The 19,921-nt window shown below is 41.1% G+C and overlaps 2 protein-coding genes across 2 annotated transcripts; both read right to left on the reverse strand.

Moving 5' to 3' along the window:
* Positions 1–3,187: 3,187 nt before the first annotated feature.
* LOC137734733 (glyoxylate/hydroxypyruvate reductase HPR3-like) lies at positions 3,188–5,275 on the reverse strand. The gene is made up of 3 exons (XM_068474005.1): positions 4,704–5,275; positions 3,523–4,065; positions 3,188–3,413 (listed from the first exon to the last, which is right to left on the reverse strand). Exons 1-2 carry the CDS (start codon positions 5,157–5,159, stop codon positions 3,541–3,543), a joined length of 981 nt encoding a protein of 326 aa, XP_068330106.1. The 5' UTR covers positions 5,160–5,275; the 3' UTR covers positions 3,188–3,413; positions 3,523–3,540.
* Positions 5,276–19,336: 14,061 nt separating this feature from the next.
* On the reverse strand, positions 19,337–19,921 carry LOC137734299 (uncharacterized). The gene is made up of 2 exons (XM_068473590.1): positions 19,792–19,921; positions 19,337–19,629 (listed from the first exon to the last, which is right to left on the reverse strand). The coding sequence occupies exons 1-2, from the start codon at positions 19,919–19,921 to the stop codon at positions 19,337–19,339; spliced, it is 423 nt and encodes a 140-aa protein (XP_068329691.1).

The raw sequence follows: 19,921 nt of genomic DNA on the forward strand, positions 1-19,921 counted from the left end.
GCTCCAAATGGCTCCAAATTCTTGCTCCTTTTGCCATTAGGACCTACAAACATACAAAATAGCTTAAAAGACTATAATAAGTAGTAATTAACTAGCTAAATGCAAGGAAACAACATAACTAAGTAGCATAAATATGCTCCTATCAGACCGCCCCCTACCCACCCCGAATCGTGGTTCCTTTACCTGTTTGCCCACCCCTAAATTTATGGTTTAAAACAATCACCTATTAAAAAATTAATAAAATATTAAAAACTAAAAAAATTAAATCATTTAATAATTTTGAAGGACCCACCCCTTATCCCCCTCATCTTTCTTCCCCGCTATTGTCTTCCCCCAACCCAAAACCATAACCACCCTAAACCAAGATCCCACCTACGCCAATCCAAACCACCCCACACCCCCCCCCCCCCAAAAAAAAACCCTCCCTGGCCACTCATCCCACTCCCCCACTTTTCTCTTCTCTCCCCAAAAACAAACAAATTTTGAAACAAAAAAACCCAGAATTTTTTTTTACAGGTGATCGATTCCGTCGATTCTCTCCCCACTCTTCTCTTTTCTTTTGGCCGATTCTACCGTCGCTCCCCCACACCCCCCCCCCCCACCCCCGTTGCATGTCAATGCTGCTCCTCGCTTCCTTTCCCAAACCCTAAACCAAAACCCAGAAAAATCCGATCGAACCCGCTCTCATTCGACCCCAGAACCCAAGCACAGTTGCCTCCCGTCCCCTGAGCCAAAACCCACAAACCCTTGAGCAAAGCCGGAAGCTTTCTCCAAAAATAAGCGAATTCGAAATTTAGGATTAGGGTTTGGGTGGAACTGGGGTATTTTGTTTGAAATTGGTTACAGGGATTAATTAATTTGGTGAGGGTGATGGCTATGTAGCAAGAGGGGGAGGGGGAGGAAGAGGAGCGCCATGGGATGAAGGTGGAGATGGAGGAAGAGAAGGCGGTGGGGGGGGGGGGGGGGTTCAAGTTTTGGCGTTGAAGGAAGGTTGGGGGGACACGTGTGGATGGGGAAGAAAGGGTGAGGGGGATAAGGGGTGGGTCCACCATGCCCAAAAAAAAAAAAAAATGATTTTATTTTTTTAGTTTTTAATATTTAATTAATTTTTTTAATAGAGAGTGAGCTTGACCCTATCTCAAGTCACGTTACTATTAGCAGAAGAATTGACAGACAAAATGACGGAAGGTATGAAATTGTAACAAATTCGTAAGATCAAGTATATCATTGAAATGTTTTAAAGATAGGGTATGAAACTATGACTGGCCCAATAGTTGAGGTAATTTTATGTAATTTATTCTATTTTTTTGTCTCAAGATGTAGTCTGCATATTTTATAATGCAACAAGGTTACGGTCTGCAAATGTTCTTTCTAATGCCCTGCAACGCCTTATGGCGAAAGGAGAATAGGCATCTTCTCTTTACCAACTATATAATTGTTGGTGTCTGCACAATGTGCACGTGCTTTGAGACATGATCGACCTCAAACGAATCTTATGCGGTTATCCAAAATGGATACCCTATCGCCATAGTACCTTTTCCAAGTGAAATGGTGCGTAGGAGACATGGTTAATCTGATAATTAATTGCAACTTTACGCTAAAAAGGTGCATAAAAGACGACAATAATATATAATATAGTGAAGCCACATCTTGATTAGTATACCCAACACCCCCACACTCTCAGTGATTCCTCTCAAAGGAATTTCCTTTGGTTATATCCATGAGCAAAACTCATTTTTGTTGTCACATTTAACTATTAGTAGTTGAACAAAACACATTCAGGAGACTAAAGTCTCCTCCATCATACTCGTGAAATCTAATTATCCCAAGTGACTTACAGACATGGTTTGGCCTTCCAATCATATCTTTGGCCCTTGATTTCACATATAGCCAATGATCAATCCAAGTCTTTACTTTGGCCAAAATTTCGATATGCTGCCACCGCAAATCGAGGAAGTCCATTCAGACGGTAGCCGTGTCTGGTGTTAGCAAACATACATATTGGTAATGTACTGTCCCGAAATTTAAAGATCGTTCCCAGGCACTCGCGCATCAAATTTATGTCATAACTTTGATCTGAAAAGTTATTATCCAAGAAACACAATGAACCGGCCAACGGCGACAACCCTTCGTAAAGAGTTACTCAGACTTTGACATTTCCCCGATGTCCTTCATTTTTCTTAGAAATATCTTTTGGTCTGCAATTATGACGAACAAACTTTTCTGGAAAACCAAAAACTTGCAGAAATCGGTGCAGGTTTCCCAACCGCACTAATGCGGCTGAGCTATTTTCCAAATTTTGAAGCAATATATCAGACTGATTTCACAAGCCTTCCAAGGAACAGAACTTCCCAATATATCATTGTTTCAGAGAGAGAGGACAAACATGCACCCGAAACTATGTGCAAATTAACCGTTTGGCTTGGAATTCTGTTTCCAACAACTTTTTTTCTTTTCACTGTTTTACCTATACTATGAATTTATGAATCACTTCGCGTATACGACATTAAGCATACGTAAAAACACAAAAATAACACATACATAGTTGACATGTTCTTCGAAACAATACATGTATGAATACAAAATATGTTGTCTACAAACTGATCATGCACTTATTAAATTAACGGTCAAAACTAACATGAAAAACCCAAGCATGCAATCATGTAAAACAAGCAGCAACTATGAATTAACACTTATGTAATGCCAATTCGGAATTGATGACAAAATTATAGCAACCAAACCAAAACTTTTCCTAAGATTGTTGGAAAAATTAGGGTCTATTTGCTACATTAAATCACATAGAAAATTAAGAAATAATTCATGCAATTATATATAATAATTAATGCATGCACATGAGTAACCAATGTTAAATGAACATGACATAATGGATTAGAAAAACCTGAAAATTCGGATGAGGCAAGTGTTAGACACTTCATCCTTAAGATAAGTTTACGTCCCACTATGGTGCTCATGGCTGATAGGCATTTGTCTCCTAAGATACAATAACCATGTCCTTGTAACAATAGCACTCCAAATCACAAGGCTCCATCAATCACAGGGCTTCCCTATTAATAGAAGTTGAGATACCACTTTGGAAAGCATGTGACTATTCATGAAGAGTCAAAAGTTGCAACTCTTCATTTGAATACACTCATCTTTCTATCAAAAGACACCACTTCTAATTTCTATCCAATTGATAAATTTCATATTATAATAAATTATAATTTAAATTTTCCAACATTCACAAGGCATGAAATCAGATTGAGAATCTAACAATCAATCCGTCATCATTATCTTGTCGCCTTATTGGTTGCAAATCATATAACTCCGCAAACAAATACAAATAGCAATATGACACTTCTTCCTCCTCCTCTTCTCTCGTTGCCTTATTCATTGTATCAACTATTTGTACCCTGCATCCACTCATAAAAGTGTTCGTACCAACTTAGTGGCAAAAAAAAAAAAAAAAAAAAACAAATGGATTGCAAGCAAGTTGGTACACAAAATTATGAAAGTACTAACCTGTGAACAGAAGGGTATTCAATAATTCACCACTTCGGAAAGTAATGGTTTATTTGAGAAGAATGCCTCCAAATTCGCCATTGCTAGATCAGTCAAATCCGTGAAACAGTCTGCTGTCAAGACAGCTTTATGCGGCGACAAAACAACATTATCTAGACCAAACAGCTCTTTCGGAACTTCAGGCTCATTCTCAAACACATCCAAGCCTGCACCTTTGATCTCTCCTTGCAGCAAACACTGGACCATTTCCTTCTCATCGATAATAGCTCCACGCCCTACATTAACAATCACTCCCTCTCTTCCCAACGCCAACAAGACGTTCTTGTTAATCATGTGGTGGGTTTGAGCAGTCAACGCGCAGCAAATGACAAGAACATCGCTGTTAGCCGCAAGTTCACAAACATCGGAATAGAAAGGGTAAGAAACAGATGGTTTTCCCTTCCTTGAGTTGTACAAGATTTTGCAGTCAAATGCCTCAAGTCTTTTAGCAACTTCTAAGCCAATATGTCCCAATCCAACTATACCAACTCGCTTCCCTCCTACCTGAAATTTCCAGTCATCAAAATCACTTTAAATCGCTACGACAAAGAAAAAGAGAAGAAGATGGATTCATAGTTGAAGTATCTATATGCAAATTCAATATATAACATAATTATAAAGTTCTAAAGAACTGCTCCTCCGAACTCTGTTCATTTGTTTTCGAGAATCTGTAGACTGTAGCAATCCTTGACCTTAGTTCAAGACTCTACACAAGTTAGAATCGGGCCCACTATATTACAACCAATGATTTGACATGATAAGGAGAGGAGAACTATATTCAATTTCAGGCTCTCGACCAAAAAAATGCTAGAATGCACCGGTGTATAGGATTCACTGCTTCAATAAAGAGCGAAATTTGCGTGCTCTAATCTAAATATTTCAGTCTAGCGGCTGTAGCCGGTGATAAAACTAGAGCATCGCATACACCGATGTAACGTAGAAGAACTAAAAGTAAATAAAAACCAATCAACAAAATCTGTATTTTGACAATCTTTAATTTTCACATCACATCACCAAATAAAGAGTATGACTATATCGATTAAACAGTCCGGAGTATCTTATGCTCCCAAGCACCAAAAAAAATTCCGCCTATTAAACTTCACGTATGCAAAATAACTACAAGTAAGCCACGAAGTGATGACCTTAGAACCGAGAACAAAATCTCCTCTGCTAACCCAAAACCCATCTCGGACATACCGATTCGCAGCGGAAATCTTCCTCATGACGTCCAGAAACAACCCCACAGCCATGTCAGCGACATCGGCAGCGAAGATTGGAGAGGAATTGGCAATCCGCACGCCGCGGGCTCGACACGCAGCCAAGTCAACGCGGTCGAGGCCTGCGCTGATGGTGATTAGGAGCTTCAAGGAGGGGAGTAATTGGAGGAGCTGGGCGGTGATGGGGGTTTCTCTGGGGAAAGAGAGGAGGACCTGGGCGGAGGTAGCTTGGGACTGGAGGAACTGGGCCTGAGGGAGAGGGGAGTCCCAGGCTTTGAGGAAGTGGAACTTGTGAGAGGCTTTGGACTCCAGGGCAGTGAAGCACTGGCTTGGGTGAAGAAGCAGGACTTGAGGGAGTTGGGTGGGATTATCTTGTGCCATTGGATTATTCAGTCCTGGGACTTTTGGGACTTTGGGATTGGGCGATGTTTTTCTGGAACTAGGGATTCGGGAAGGAGACGACTCTCTCCTAGTTTTGAGTAATGTTTAATGCGTTAACATGTTATAATATTCGACTTAGATGCCGGTTGGGATGCGTTAACATGTTATAATATTCGACTTGAATGCCGGTTGGGTTAGGGACATGCAAAATACCTATCCTTTTTTTTCTTTGTTTAAAGGGATTTTAACAAATTTATAAATTTGGTTAAGTTTTTATTGATTTTTAGAGATTTTGAGGGTATATTCACTTGAAATTGGGCTTTGTTAGCCGAACTCGTGCTAAAAGCGAGTTCAACAATGAATTATGCTTTTTGGACCACTAAAATAAAAAGAGTAATGTTATTTATACCATGTTTTTGTATTACATTTTCATACCATCTGAGGTGACGTTTGATATGAACAACCACAACATTTAAATTAATCAGATTTTTAAATTTAGTTCATTATTTAATAAACTAATAATTAAGAAAAACTAGTTAATTAAATGATGATTATGGTATACGAGAAGTCTTTCTTCTTCCTTTCCTTGGGTTTTGCAAATTTTTCAAAGGGTAAATTACATTGAACTACCTCAACTATTGAGTCATTAACAGTTTCATACCTCGTCTTTAAAAAGTTTCAATGTCATACCTTATCTTCGAATTTGTTGCAATGTCATACCTCCCATCAATTGTTTGTTAATTCCTCCGTTAAAATGCTGATCTGGCTTGAGGCGGGACCCATTCCTTCCCTTCGAAGTCAGACCACCACAACTAGTTGATTTTTTTTTTTTTTTTTTTTTTTTTTTTTTTTGTAAAGTTTTGAATGGGAGGGGAGGTGAAGAGAGTGGAGTAGAGGGAGATGGTTGGGAGGCTCAGGAGGGAGAAGAGGGGTGGGGGGGGGTGGTGGGGGAAGGGTTTTGGGCTTGGAAGGAAGGTTTTAGAGGGCAGGGGGACCGACAGGGAAGATGGTTTTGGGGGGGAAGGGAATGCGGGGTTTCGGGGGGAATGGGATCTCGGTTTGGGAATTTTGTTTTTATTTTATTTTATTTTTATTTTTATAATAATTAATTAATTTTCAATAGAAAATGGGTCCTGCCTCAAGCCACGTCAACATTTTAACGAAGGAATTAACAGACAATTGATGGGAGGTATGACATTGCAACAAATTCGAAGATAAGGTATGACATTGAAACTTTTTAAAGACGAGGTATGAAACTGTTAATACCCAATAGTTGAGGTAGTTTTGTGTAATTTACCCTTTTTCAAATGATGTGGCTGTTCACATCAGATGCCACCTACGATGTTATAGAAATGTGGTATAAAAACATAGTATGAATAACATTACTCAAAACCAAGAGGCAAATTAATTTGGGTAGAGTAATGTTATTCATATCATGTTTTTATACCACATTTCTATACCACCTTAGGTGACATCTGATGTGGACAGCCACATCATTTGAAACATTTGTAAAACCCAAGGAAATGAGCGAGAAAGACTATTTATATATCATCATTTAATTAACTAGTTTTTCTTAATTATTAATTTATTAAATAATGAATTAAATTTAAAAATCTGATTAATTCAAATGATGTGGCTGTCTACGTCAAATGCCATCTAAGGTGGTATAAAAATGTGGTATAAAAACATGATATGAATATCATTACTCCTTGGTTTTAGGCCTCTGGCACTTTTCCACCAAGATTTTCCTCTTAGCTGGACTGAGAGGCTCTCCCTGAACCTTTTCTCTCCTCCTCCTCTTTTCTCCTCTAACTTTAGGTCCTTATTTGCTCCCTCCACCGACCACACCTTTGGGTCCACGGTTGGGGCACACACCCCGATCCACTCGCGGTCGATTCGCCTCGGCCCAAAAGGCGAGTACTTAGGCTCTCGCAGCCTGAGGGACCTCACTGGTGGGTTACGCTCGATATCGCTGTACTTGAAATCTAAGGGCAAATCGAAATGCATAGGCATCTGAGCCGCACGGCTGAGGGATGGCGATAGATGGTACTGGGGTTTCTACTTTTTCTTGGGGATATGAACAGGGTTAAGGTCATGGTGTTAGGGGTTTGGAAGGAGGGGGTGGGGGGTTTGAAGGGGTAGTGGTGGTGGAGTTTTGAGGGGGTGGAGAGGTGGCGCGTGAGAAAGAGTGCGAGTGGGTTTGGCTTTTGGCGGAGGAGTGATAGGAGCATATTTAGGCGACTTACTTAGCTTGTTTTCGTGCATCTATGTTGTTAATTCATAGTTGTTTTAGTAGTTTAAGCCATTTTCGTGTGTTTTTAGGTTCATATGGCTAAGGAAGCAAAAAGATGCATTTTGGAGCATTTTGGAGCAAAATTGGGCTTGGAATGGATAGCATATGCTTGGAGCCAAAGTGTTGGACGAATTTGAAAGCCTTGTATGCACTTTGGACATAAAACAAAGGGCCTAGCCCAATCAAACAATCCTTTGAGCCATGCAAAACCTCTAGCCCAATCAACAACCCTTAGCCACATGCATTCACATGCATCACAACCCCAAAACCATCAAGAAACACCATTCACACACACATGCACTTACTCTTTCATCATTGCACCACCATTCACACACACATGCACTTATTCTTTCATCATTACACCACCATTCACACACACATGCACTTACTCTTTCATCATTGCACCACCAATTCAACACATGCATTCACACACCAACAACCTAGCTCTTTTTCCATCATTATTTCATCCACATGCACTCTCAATCATAACAACCACATTCACTCTTAAACAATCACCCACATATTCTCCCATTCCCCCTATAAATACCCTTGCATTCATTCATTCAAGCATCATCTCATTTCATACACAACACACCACAAACACTTCCATTCCTTCTCTTTGCCGTGAGTCCCCTTAGAATCCAAAACCATCTTTCCATTTCCATCACTCCTCACTCCATTCCACACTTCCATTCCCCCAAACCAACTATCCTTAGACCTTATGCTACAATAAAGAGGAAGAGAAGAGGGCCTAAACGTTCATACAATTCAAGTTTGAGTTGTTGGAATGTTTAGGTGTTTCTTTGATTTCAATGTTTAAATTCAATTCTCTTTGTTTGTACGTATGAGGAATGGAAGAGAAGAGTGCCTAAACGTTCATACAATTCAAGTTTGAGTTGTTGGAATGTTTAGGTGTTTCTTTGATTTCAAAGTTATAATAAACTAAACCCCCTTTAGCTAGGGGGTGATTCGAAATATATGTTTATGCTTGCATTTTGATTTGATTACTTCTAATTGCGTTTCATAAGTTGTGGTTCAATTTGTTTAACCGTTTGATTGATAACTTATTTATGTATGTTTATTGAGAGTGTACACTTAATTTTCATGCATGAATATGACGCTAGAATATAAGTGAGTTTCACCTAATAGTTACGAACTTATATTCACAAGTAGTGGAGGTTGCTTATAAACAATCGCGTTAAATGAATTCTTGGCATAAGTTTCATGCGTATTCCATAGTAACGAATGCCTCGTCAACACTTAAAGTTTTCATGATGCTTAATGATTTTTGATTGTATCTTTATTCTGCTTTTCACGTAAAGGACTTTTGGAGAATGTTGTGAATTGCGTTGCGCTAACCCATCCAATTCATTAACTTAAGGAAAACTTGACGGTTAATTTAAGCGGACCTAATTGACCCGGGGTGTTGAGAATTAATGATTTGTTGAAATGCAATTGGAAATCGTTTTATTATGCAAGTATAACATATGTGGAGATGAACCCCGTAGCTAACTTTCCATCCATTCAATTCCATCCATTTGTTCTTTCTTTTCTTGTTTCTGTTTTCATGTTTAATTTAACTTGTTATTCAATTATGTTAAACATGTGAAACTAATTTCTTTTTAGTTAGAAGCGAATTTGAAGCCATGGACATATGTTGGTTATGATTTGATTTACTCCAGTTATGAATTCATGAACTTTAGATGTGGGTTACTTTCCTGTTTTGATTAAGAACTTGTTTATGTATGTGGGTTGAGGGTCGACACTTAATTTGCATGCCTAAAACTTGATGCTAGGATATAAGGGAATTTCACCTAATCGTTATGAACTTATATTCATGAGTAGTAAAAATCGCTAGTCACGATTGTGTTTAGTAAACCCTAGGCTGGATTAACATGCGTATCCCATAGTTATGAATGCCTAGTCGATGTTTATGATTTCCGTTGAACTTAATGATCTTTGTTGAATGTCTCTATCATGCGTATTCCATGTGAGAGACTTTGATTAGGAATAATTTGGTTGTAATGCGTATCCCATTCAATCCAATGAATCTAGGGAAATCTGAAGGTTAATTTAAGCGGACCTAATTAACTTGGAGCATTGTCATTCATCGTTTGTTGAAGTCATAACTGGGAGTCAAATTATATGCTTATGTTCATGTGTGGATAAGGAACCCTCTAACTAGTTTTTCATCATTCTATTTTATCAATTTCGTTTTTATAATCTGTTTTAATTAGAATCTGTGCATTTAGTTTAAATTCATCCAAAACCAATCCCCCATTTATTTTAAAGTGTTAGATTAGTTAGAAATACATTTAGCTTGTGCTTATAAGTATTTTGATTCATTTTGTTTCCCAAATTCGTCCAAAGTACTCAAGGTGCTCAAAACTGCCCAGAAAGTGTTTTTTTTAGTTTCGAGTGCTTTGGGTACTGTTTGAGTCTTTTGGTTTGTTTTAGTGTTTTAAAGTTTAATTTTGCATTCTTTGAGTCTAGTTTAGTGTTTTAAACTTTATTTTACGTTTTTGAGTCAGTTTCCAAGAGATTTGCAATCCCTCCTAATCCCCGGTCCAGAACGATCCCTACTTATACTTATACTACAAATCGACAAAAAGAGGGTTTAATTTGTGTGCGTATAATTCTCGCATCAAGGAGCTTGGTGACCAACATCACATGGAGGGTTTTCCTTTATGTGCGATGAGTCTAATGATTGAGTGCGAGTGAGTTTGTATTCATTTGTTACTTTATTAATAAAAATTACCCAATTCGAACTGAAGACTTTCCATCTTTGAATTTCATAATTTCTTTAGTTCATTGTTTTAGTCCACGTGTTATTAATTTTGGGGGGACAAGTGAAGTGAGGAGCAAGTTAGAAAGAAACAAGTAAAAGAAGATTGTCACGATCAGCTTGGAAGTTGGAACGATAGAATGACTAAGAAGAGGATGGATTGATCAATAGTTCTGGTTGGTGTTCTTCGTTTCAATTTTCAACTGGTGAAGTGCCAATTTACAAAACTGTTTGGACCCAAAATAATAGTGTTGGGCCGAGTGTAGGTTTATGTTCGGCCTAAAGCTGTTTTAAATACACTATGGCTGCCTGGTGGTCTCGGGCCATTCAGTAAGGATGGTCGAGTCCTATCGCAAGAAGGAGTAGTTCGGATGAGCAAAGGGGTCAAAGAAGTCCTAGTGCGATTTGGATTCTCGACCAACAATGAATATGGCCTCAAAAGGGGTGAGTTTAAAGTCCTAATAGAAGTGGGATTGGCTGAGATAAGATGGATTGGAGTAAGGAGTCCTAGTTTGAGTATGGTTAGGATTGGGTTTTGCTGCTATAAATAGAGAAAGGAGGGTGCAATTCAAGGACCTCGAATTCAACACACAACTGCCCTGCTCAAAACCTCTCAAATTTCTTGAGATTTTTTATTTTTTTTTTCCGCCGACACATCTTCAGTTTGGATAAACAGCACTGTGAAGGTAACCGGCGAACACCTTTAGTTTGGATAAACAACATTGTTGCTGTAGAATCAGCCAACTGAGGAACACTTTCAGTTTGGATAAACAGCACTGCGTCGAGGCCGACTAGTTACCTATCCAAGTCTCGATCGAGACGGGTTTCCGAATCCTTATTGGCAAAGGTTATCTTATTAGCCTTTTCAGCGAAGTAAGGTATTACGAGTTACGATATTTGGCGCATTAAACACCAAGTGGTTTTATGATTGGATACTCCCAAGTGAGTTTCAAAGTTCGGCATTCTGAGGGTCGAACCACATTTACCATCAAGACATACATTACCTTTGAATACTTGTGTCCATATAGTTTGGTGTCGATTCGATGTGCTTATATTCTCACGAATATAATCACTGTGACCGAATCCGACGCCGACGATTTGTGAACTTCGCAGAACTAGCAGCCTTGTCTTTAGGCTCGAGAATCCGAAGGCCGAGATTTGTTCCTTCCTCGACCGTAATCGCAAGATAAAGAAGTCAGCAACGCGTTCAACGCAACATCAACAAATTTTACTCCTCGGCTGAGCTTGGCAACGAGTTAGCATGCCCCGCATTCAATCAAAGGACGTAGTTAGCTTATTAGTTACTTGGCCTGCGCGCCACGTAGGCTTTGTAATTTTTAGGGTTAACATTGTGGCACGCCCAGTGGGACCTTGTGCTAAACCTTTGGAGTTCATGACTATTGAGACACGGTCCGTAAAGAAGAAAACAATCATGGGAAAGTGAACAGCTGACTTACCAGTGCAAGGCCCTGGACAAGATTTGTCTCAGGCACAAAATCCTATCATTGTTGCACCACCTGAGGCTACAAGTGTGACACGTCGAGAGAAGGAAATTTATCTCGGTGGACAACCTCGCAACCCAGAAATTCCTAACCAAACGACAGGTATTTTCGTCGAAGGGATAATGGAAGATTGCAACGAAGATGGTGGGGAAGGTTCTGATCTGCCAACTAAGTCGTTTCTTCGAAGACGACTTGATGAACAATCTCGGCAGGTCGAGTAGTCGATTGGCTAGAAAATGAATGATTTACTTGACGCAATACGAAGCAATGGTGATACACAGACCAGGATGCTTGAACTATTGGTCAGTAAAGCCTTCAAAGATGGCCATGTCGGCCAACCTCGACAGCCTTCTTTTAAGAATGTTCCATTATAAGTCGAAAAAGGATCTGCTTGGCTACAACCAATTGACTTGGAAAAAAGAGGCGGATCAAGCAGTAGGTCTAATGGACCTGACCAGGGAGTAGAAGCAACATTCGTGAATATGACCAAGGTCCAAAGAATGATCGACTCGGCCGTAAAAAAAGGGTTGAAGTTCCCAAAATTCATACATCCGTACTTGGCATTGTGGAAAAGTTCGAATACCCTAAAGGCTTCAAGATCCTTGACTTCAGTCTTTTCGCCGGAGAATTGTCCTTATCTTCGTTAGAACATGTAGCTCAGTTCATGATGCAATGTGGGGATGTTAATAGCGACTTCCATAAACTATGGCTATTTAACTTTTCACTTACAGGTTCAGCTTTTGCTTGGTACATTAATCTCCCACCAAACTCCGTCCAGAGTTGCGAAAAATTGGTCGAGAAATTCCTAGAACAATTCTATCGACCAGGGATGGAAATGTCCGTTTCATCGTTGGCTAGGATGCTTCAAGCTTCAGACGAATGGCCAATGGAATACTTAACAAGGTTTAAGTCGGCTAGGAATTGGTGCCGAGTACCTCTCCCTAAATCGCCCTAAACGGCATGGACGTGGAATACAAAAAGAAATTCCTGTGGTTAAATATTCGAGATATATACGAACTTGCTCAGCACGTTGAGCAGTATGATTATTTGCTCTGAGAGGAAAAAAAATATCAAAGTCCCCATCTCGGGAAAAAAATATACAAGAATCTCACGGTCAGCTACACATTGGCCGAAAGCGAGGACCCCCAATACGCCAATGTGGACGCGGCTGAAATAGTGATAAATAAGCCATACGTTTGCAGGGCATTAGCTCAAATCAATTCCAAAGATGCCAAGACTCGCTCGGCCTCTGAAGAGATGATTAAAACATCAAAAGTTTACACTTTTGATATCACCAAGGCCGATGCAATTTTCGACCAGTTGTTGGTAGCAAAGATCATCAAACTTCAGCTAGGAAAAAACATTCCTAAGGCCGAAGAATTGAAAGGCAAAACATATTGCAAGTACCATAATTCAAACAAGCATGCTACCAATAATTGCGTCGTGTTTCGTGATGCGATTCAAAGTTGGATTGAGAAGGGTAAGTTAAAATTCCCTGAGAAATAGATAGCGGTTGACGTCAATCCCTTCCTATCGACGACAATTGGTATGGTGGATGCTCATCTCCCTAGAAATAAAGGAAAAGGGAAGGCCGAATTCGTCCCGGTACAGCATGTCCGTAAGCAAGGTGGTCAGCCGAGACTTAAGCTTGATTTATTTTCAAATGCACCACCCAAGGAGTCTTCAGGGCTGGCCCTCGTTGAACCCATGTCAGGATCTAGTTCTGAGCAAACTGATGAATCAATGGTTTTGTACGACCACTGTAAAACACGAATTGAACCTAAAAAGAGAACATATTCGGACCAACTTTATGTCCGTCATCCACGGCCGCAGCAAAACCACTGAAGGAACTCAGTGCCGGCCAACGACGACAAGTGTTTGAGAGACTAGGCCCACAGGTACAAGCAAAAGACCCAACCCCAGTCAGATGACGTCTTGACTTTGACGCGCCATTCTATAATAAGGATTATTACTCGCGCAACTCTGGAAGCTCAAGTTCATCAGTAGGTCGAAAAACCTTCAAGCCGCCTAAACCACGTAACCAATGTTGGTACAGTTACAATTCTCCAACTGGCTTATATACTGCGTTATCTAAGTCTCAAAAACGTCATCGCCAGCGGATATATTGCATGGCTCGACGACAAAAAGCACAGACTAATTTGACTACCCGGTGGCAGCCAAGAAGTTAAAAGTAATTTCCCCCGTTACCACTGTAAGAACGTTTAGTAAAAGTACGGCGCAATCTGCACCTTCCATTCCTCGGTGAATCCTTGGAGTACATACGGGAATTTCATAAGGAATATTCTGCCAATGACTTGTACGGACTGCCCAAGACATGTCAGAAAGCCCTTGACCTAGCACTAACTTGCCCTGATGCTGAGCAAATTATCTAGAAAACTACCGATTCGGCAATGAAAGCTAGGTTCTAGTATATACGTGAGGGTTGAGTCCTCGGGTTTGAGGTCAACCCATACACAAATATAGACACCGTCGAGTTACCTTTTTGACTCGAAGACCTTCAACATCTGCGATATCATTTAGAAGTATTCTTAGCCGTGTTTCTTTTCGGCCTTACGACCGATAAGGAAAATCGTCTGGCGCGTTTAGATGCATACCTGGACACACGGAATGCCCGAATTGCCTATGAAGAACACGCCCGTAAAGCACTACAAGAATGAAATCACTCTTCGGCAATAAACAGGCTCGAGGAAGATGACCAGAATGGAATAGATTTAGTCCATGCGCCTTAGGAGCAGGTACATACTGAGGCGCTAAATAATCCAATTGCAGACACTACTAATCTGGAAGTCGACAACCAAGACCCGATGGGTCCTTTGGTCATTGAGCATATGGAAATCAGCATGGTCCATATCCTACCGGTTGAATTTCAACCTAGAACCCATCAGTCAAATTTTTTGGATGTGGACGTGGTTTCAGAATAAGCAACACAAGTGGATTTTATCGCTACTGAGGAAGATGGGGAAATAAGTAAAGGCAACAAACTTAAGGCAGCCCTAGCCGAGTTGTTTCCTCGCTCTCCTTCTGTTAATTTCCAACATTTAAAGCCGTTATATGTCACAGCTCATATTGAAGGATACCTCATTTCCAAGGTGTTTGTCGACTGTGGTGCCACAACTTACATCATGCCGATTTCCATCATGAAGGCATTACACCATTCCAATGATGAGCTTATACCATCAGGGATAACAATGAGCAACTTCATCGGCGACAAGTCTCAAACCAAAAGAGTGCTCCCATTAGAAGTCAGCGTTGCAGGTCGTAACCATGTGACAGTATTCTTTATAATTGACTCAAAGACTGACTATAATGCATTGCTCGGCCGTGACTGGATCCATCAAACAAGTTTCATTCCTTCATCGCTATACCAAGTTCTCATCTTTTGGGATGGCAAATCGGTCGTAGTTCATCCAGCCGATAATCAGCCATTTGAAACCAACATGATTTAGGCTCATTATTATGATGATCACGTCGGCTACATCACCCTCCAGGGTTTGAACGAGGACGGACGACCGACTTGAATTTCAGTTTAGAAAGCTATCGAGGTAGGCGCCGAGACTGTATAACAGGATTCGGCTTAGCATATCTAATTACCAACGCCGATGACTGACACCGCCAAACAAGAAAGGCGTCAAGCCGCAGTTTCATCCACCATGGAACGTCTGCTGGCTCATTGGTAAGCAACTACAATCGGGCATAAACTTAATAGAATTTTTGGACGAAGCGGATAATGGCCTTGTTTTATCGTTCGACAAAGTTCAGGCCGCATCGGCCGAACTCGAAGACAATCGGCCCTAGGTCAAGGACCCATTGGAAGAAATAAATGTTGGCACAGCTGATGAGCCTCGACCATTGTTTATCAGTGCGTTGTTGCCGCCCCGCCATAAAGGTCGAGCTTTGTAAACTGCTCCATGAATTTAAAGCTTGTTTCGTATGGAATTATCATGAGATGTCAGGCCTTGACCGAAACCTTATTGAACATGAGTTACGCATCAAAGAAGGGTGTAAGCCTTTCCAACAACCCCCACGCCAGTTCTCGATAGAAGTACAGCTCGGCATAAAGGACGAATTAGTTTGGCTTTTGAAAGCCGAGTTTATTCGGACCACTCGGTATGTCGAATGGTTGGCCAATATCGTCCCGGTGTTAAAGAAGAGTGGAGCCCTCCGCATCTGCATAGATTTCCGTAATTTAAATCTGGCCACTCCCAAGGATGAATACACAATGCCAATCTCGAATTCACTAATTGATGTTGCAGCCAATCATGAAATGTTGTCTTTCATGGACAGCCATGCCGGTTACAACCAGATCTTTATCATTGAAGCTGACGTTCATAAGACCGCTTTTTGTTACCTGGGGGCACTCGGTACCTACGAATGGGTCATCATGCCATTCGGCCTCAAGAACACCGGCGCCACATACCAGCGAGCTATAAATACGATATTCCATGATTTGATCGATACGGTCGTAGAAGTTTATATCGATGATGTGGTTATGAAATCAAAACGCCACCGAACACACCTGGATGATCTTCAGCAAGTATTCCTTCGTATGTGTCAACATAATCTCAAAATAAACCCAGCCAAATACGCTTTCGGTGTATCGGCCAGTAATTTTTTGGGCTTTCTGGTGCACCATCGTGGCATCAAGGTCGATGAAAATAAAGCTCGCGTATTCATTAGCACTCCACCCCCGGCGACCAAGAAGCAACTTCAATCGTTGCTTGGGAAGAAAAATTTTCTCCACCGTTTCATAGCTAATTCGGCAGGCAAAATGAAAGCATTCTCTACATTTCTAAAACTTAAGGACTCCGACAAGTTTGAGTGGCACGAAGAACATCAAACGGCTTTCACGCAAATCAAGGTCTCCCTTACCTCACCACCCGTACTAGTATCGCCCCGTTGCGGTAAGCCTTTCAAGCTGTACATTTCAGTAGTCAACGAGTCTATCGGTTACCTCATCGCGCAAGATAACGATGCTGGGCGTGAACAAGTTATCTTTTATCTCAGCTGAAATCTGAATTTGCCGTAAATCAATTATTCACCCGTCAAGAAACGTTGCTTAGCTTTGTTTTTTGCCGAATTAAAACTTCGACATTACATGCTTCCATCAGTTAGGCAGGTTATTGCCCAAACATATGTTATTCGTTACATGTTTACTCGGCCTATCGTTAAAGGCCGAATTGTGAAATGGACAATGGCTTTATCAGAGTTCAGTTTGCAGTACATACCCTAAAAGGCCGTCAAAGGACAAGCCCTTACCGATTTTTTGGCCCATCACCCCTCTCCTGATGGCTTTAGGAGCAACGATGTTGACATCGGCTTAGTCAAAACACGTGACAACCACTGGACGATGCATTTTGATGGCTCCAGCACCTCAACCTCGGCTAGTGTTGGTATTGCCATTCAATCCCCTGACCACTACCGCTGGTATTTCTCTCTCAAGTTAGATTTCGGCTGTACGAATAATCAGGCCGAGTATGAAGCTCTTATCATCGACCTTCACGTCCTGCACGATTTAAGAGCAACCCGTGTCCTCATCCTTGGTGATTCTAAATTGGTGATTAACCAACTCTACAACGTTTTTCGTTGCATGAGTTGTACTCTAGCGCCCTATCACATGGTCGCCACCTATTTGGCCGAGTCGTTTGAACGAATTACATTTGAGCACATTTCGTGTGGCCGAAACACTGATGCCGACAACCTTGCCCAAATCGCCTCTAGAGCATAACTCACAGGGGGCAAGCTAGGCCGGGTAACACCCACAGTCCTGCGATCTTACCCAACTCTGGTTAATCAGCAAGTTCTTCAGCGTAATCACGTGATACGCATGAGAGTGATGTCTTTACCATCGTTACTAGAGCGAGGAGACCCCGTGGAAGTATGTGCTGTGGAGACACTACCAGATGATTGGAGAAAGACGATTTTGCGTTATCTCAATAACCCCAACAATAAACACGACCGGAGAACGAAGGTCCACGCCACGAATTACGCGTCATACCAGAATGAATTATATCCAAAAGGGTGAGGATGAGCTACTATTACTGTGCCTCGGCCCACAAGAGGCTGTCTAAGCAATGGTCGAAGTACATGAAGGAATTTGTGGAGCTCACCAATTAGGACACAAAATGTGTTTGTTGCTCCAACAACACGATTACTTTTGGCCAAGTATATTAAAGGATTGCATCAAATACGCACGGGGATGCATAGAGTGCCAGATTCCCGGACCTATATAGAGAGCCCCGGCTTAGTTACTTCACTCGATTACCAAACCATGGCCGTTCAGAGGATAGGCAATGGACGTAATCGGCAAAATCACACCATCTTCTGGAGCGGCAAAACATGCATGGATATTAGTGGCAACCGACTACTTCACTAAGTGGGTCGAGGCAAAATCATACGTCGAATTAACAACCAAAGAAGTTTGCAATTTTGTAGAAGAAAATATTGTGACCAGATTTGGCATGCCAGAAACGATCATAACCGACAATAGCACAATCTTCACAGCCGACAGGTTTAAGGAATACATGGCGAATCTGAATATCCAACTTGAGCAGTCTACGCCGTATTATCCACAAGCGAATGGGCAGGCCGAAGCAAGCAATAAGGTATTAATCGGCATTCTTGAAAAAACGGTAAGAAAGAGGCCTGGGATGTGGCATTTAAAGCTAAATGAAGCATCATGGGCCTACCAAACTTCATTTAATTTCTTATGTAATTTTTGTACTGTATTTAAACACATCAAATAAGATTACATAAACTCACCAAATAAACTTTTAAAAAAAGCACCAAATAAAATTACATAACCTCACCATATAAACTTAAAAAAAAAAAAAAAACATACTAAATAAGATTACTTAAAAAACAATACACTTTATTCTTCAACCACAAGCCTTATTTTAATTATCTTCGCCTTCGAGCAATCCCCACTGGTGGTCAATCAAGTCATTTTGGCGGGTTATGTGCCAGTATGGCTCTTGCAATGAAGTGTATCGCTGAACGATCAATTCATTGTAATGTCCATCCCGTTCCAACGGCTCGTGTTGCACGGGATCTTCGGTCCGGTCATGAGCATAGTAGATTTGTGTTCTTGAGTTGTTCATCGGATCCGGCTCGTATTCATCGACGGCATCATAATCATACTCGTCTTCAACAATCATGTTGTGGAGAATAATCCACGTCATCATGATAGATCGAAGAGCCTCGACATCAAACATTCTAGCTGCAGCCCTGACAATCGCCTAACGAGCTTGCAGGATACCAAAACAACGCTCGACATCCTTCCTACACCCCTTTTGACACTTTGCAAAGTGTTTTTCTTTTTCACTCTGTGGATGTGGCACTATTTTGACAAATGTTGACCACCTTGGGTAAATGCCATCTGCAAGGTAGCATGGTCCCTCGTATTTATTACCATTAACCCAATATGTGCATCTCGGGCCATTTCCTTGTAGCAGTTCGTCAAACACTGGAGATTGGGCAAGGACATTTAAGTCATTCTGAGCTCCTGGAACACCAGAAAAAGCATGCTAAATCCATGTATCAAATGAAGCCACCGCTTCCAAAATGATGTGCCATAACCTCATTGCCACGCACTTGGACAATTTTTCCAAGTCCAGTGCATGTAGTTGATGCTTCCAATCATGCCAGGGAAGCCTCGCATCTCACCCTTCCTTAAAAGCATTCGCATGTCCCTTGGCGTGGGTTTCCGAAAGTACTCATTGGTGTAGCGGACTTCAATTGCAGAGCAAAACCGCATCAGGGACTCCAGAACAGTTGTTTTTCCCATCCTTGCGATCTCATCCACTTGATCTGCAGATGCTCCATATCCAAGCATTCGTAAGGTAGCCGTAATTTTTTGCTCAGGAAAAAGACCTAGAACATGAAAAACATCCTCTTTTTGCACAAAATATGGATCATGGTTGCAAACAGCTCTCATGATTTTATCAAACAAACTTCATTGCATTCTAAAACGACGTCTAAAAACATGATTAGGGAAAACGCTGTTGGGAATAAAATAATCTTCCAAGTCTTTACCTCGTCTTTCTGTTCTTCTATTGATGTTTGCCGCACGTCTGGGTTTGGCTATTTGACCCAGAGCTTCCATGATATGGTGGGAATGTGAGGCCCTCCGCCTTTTATGGTGATCATCCTCATCCTCCTCCAT

Source organism: Pyrus communis, chromosome 5 (assembly GCF_963583255.1).
Source record: "Pyrus communis chromosome 5, drPyrComm1.1, whole genome shotgun sequence".
Classification (NCBI taxonomy): domain Eukaryota; kingdom Viridiplantae; phylum Streptophyta; class Magnoliopsida; order Rosales; family Rosaceae; genus Pyrus; species Pyrus communis.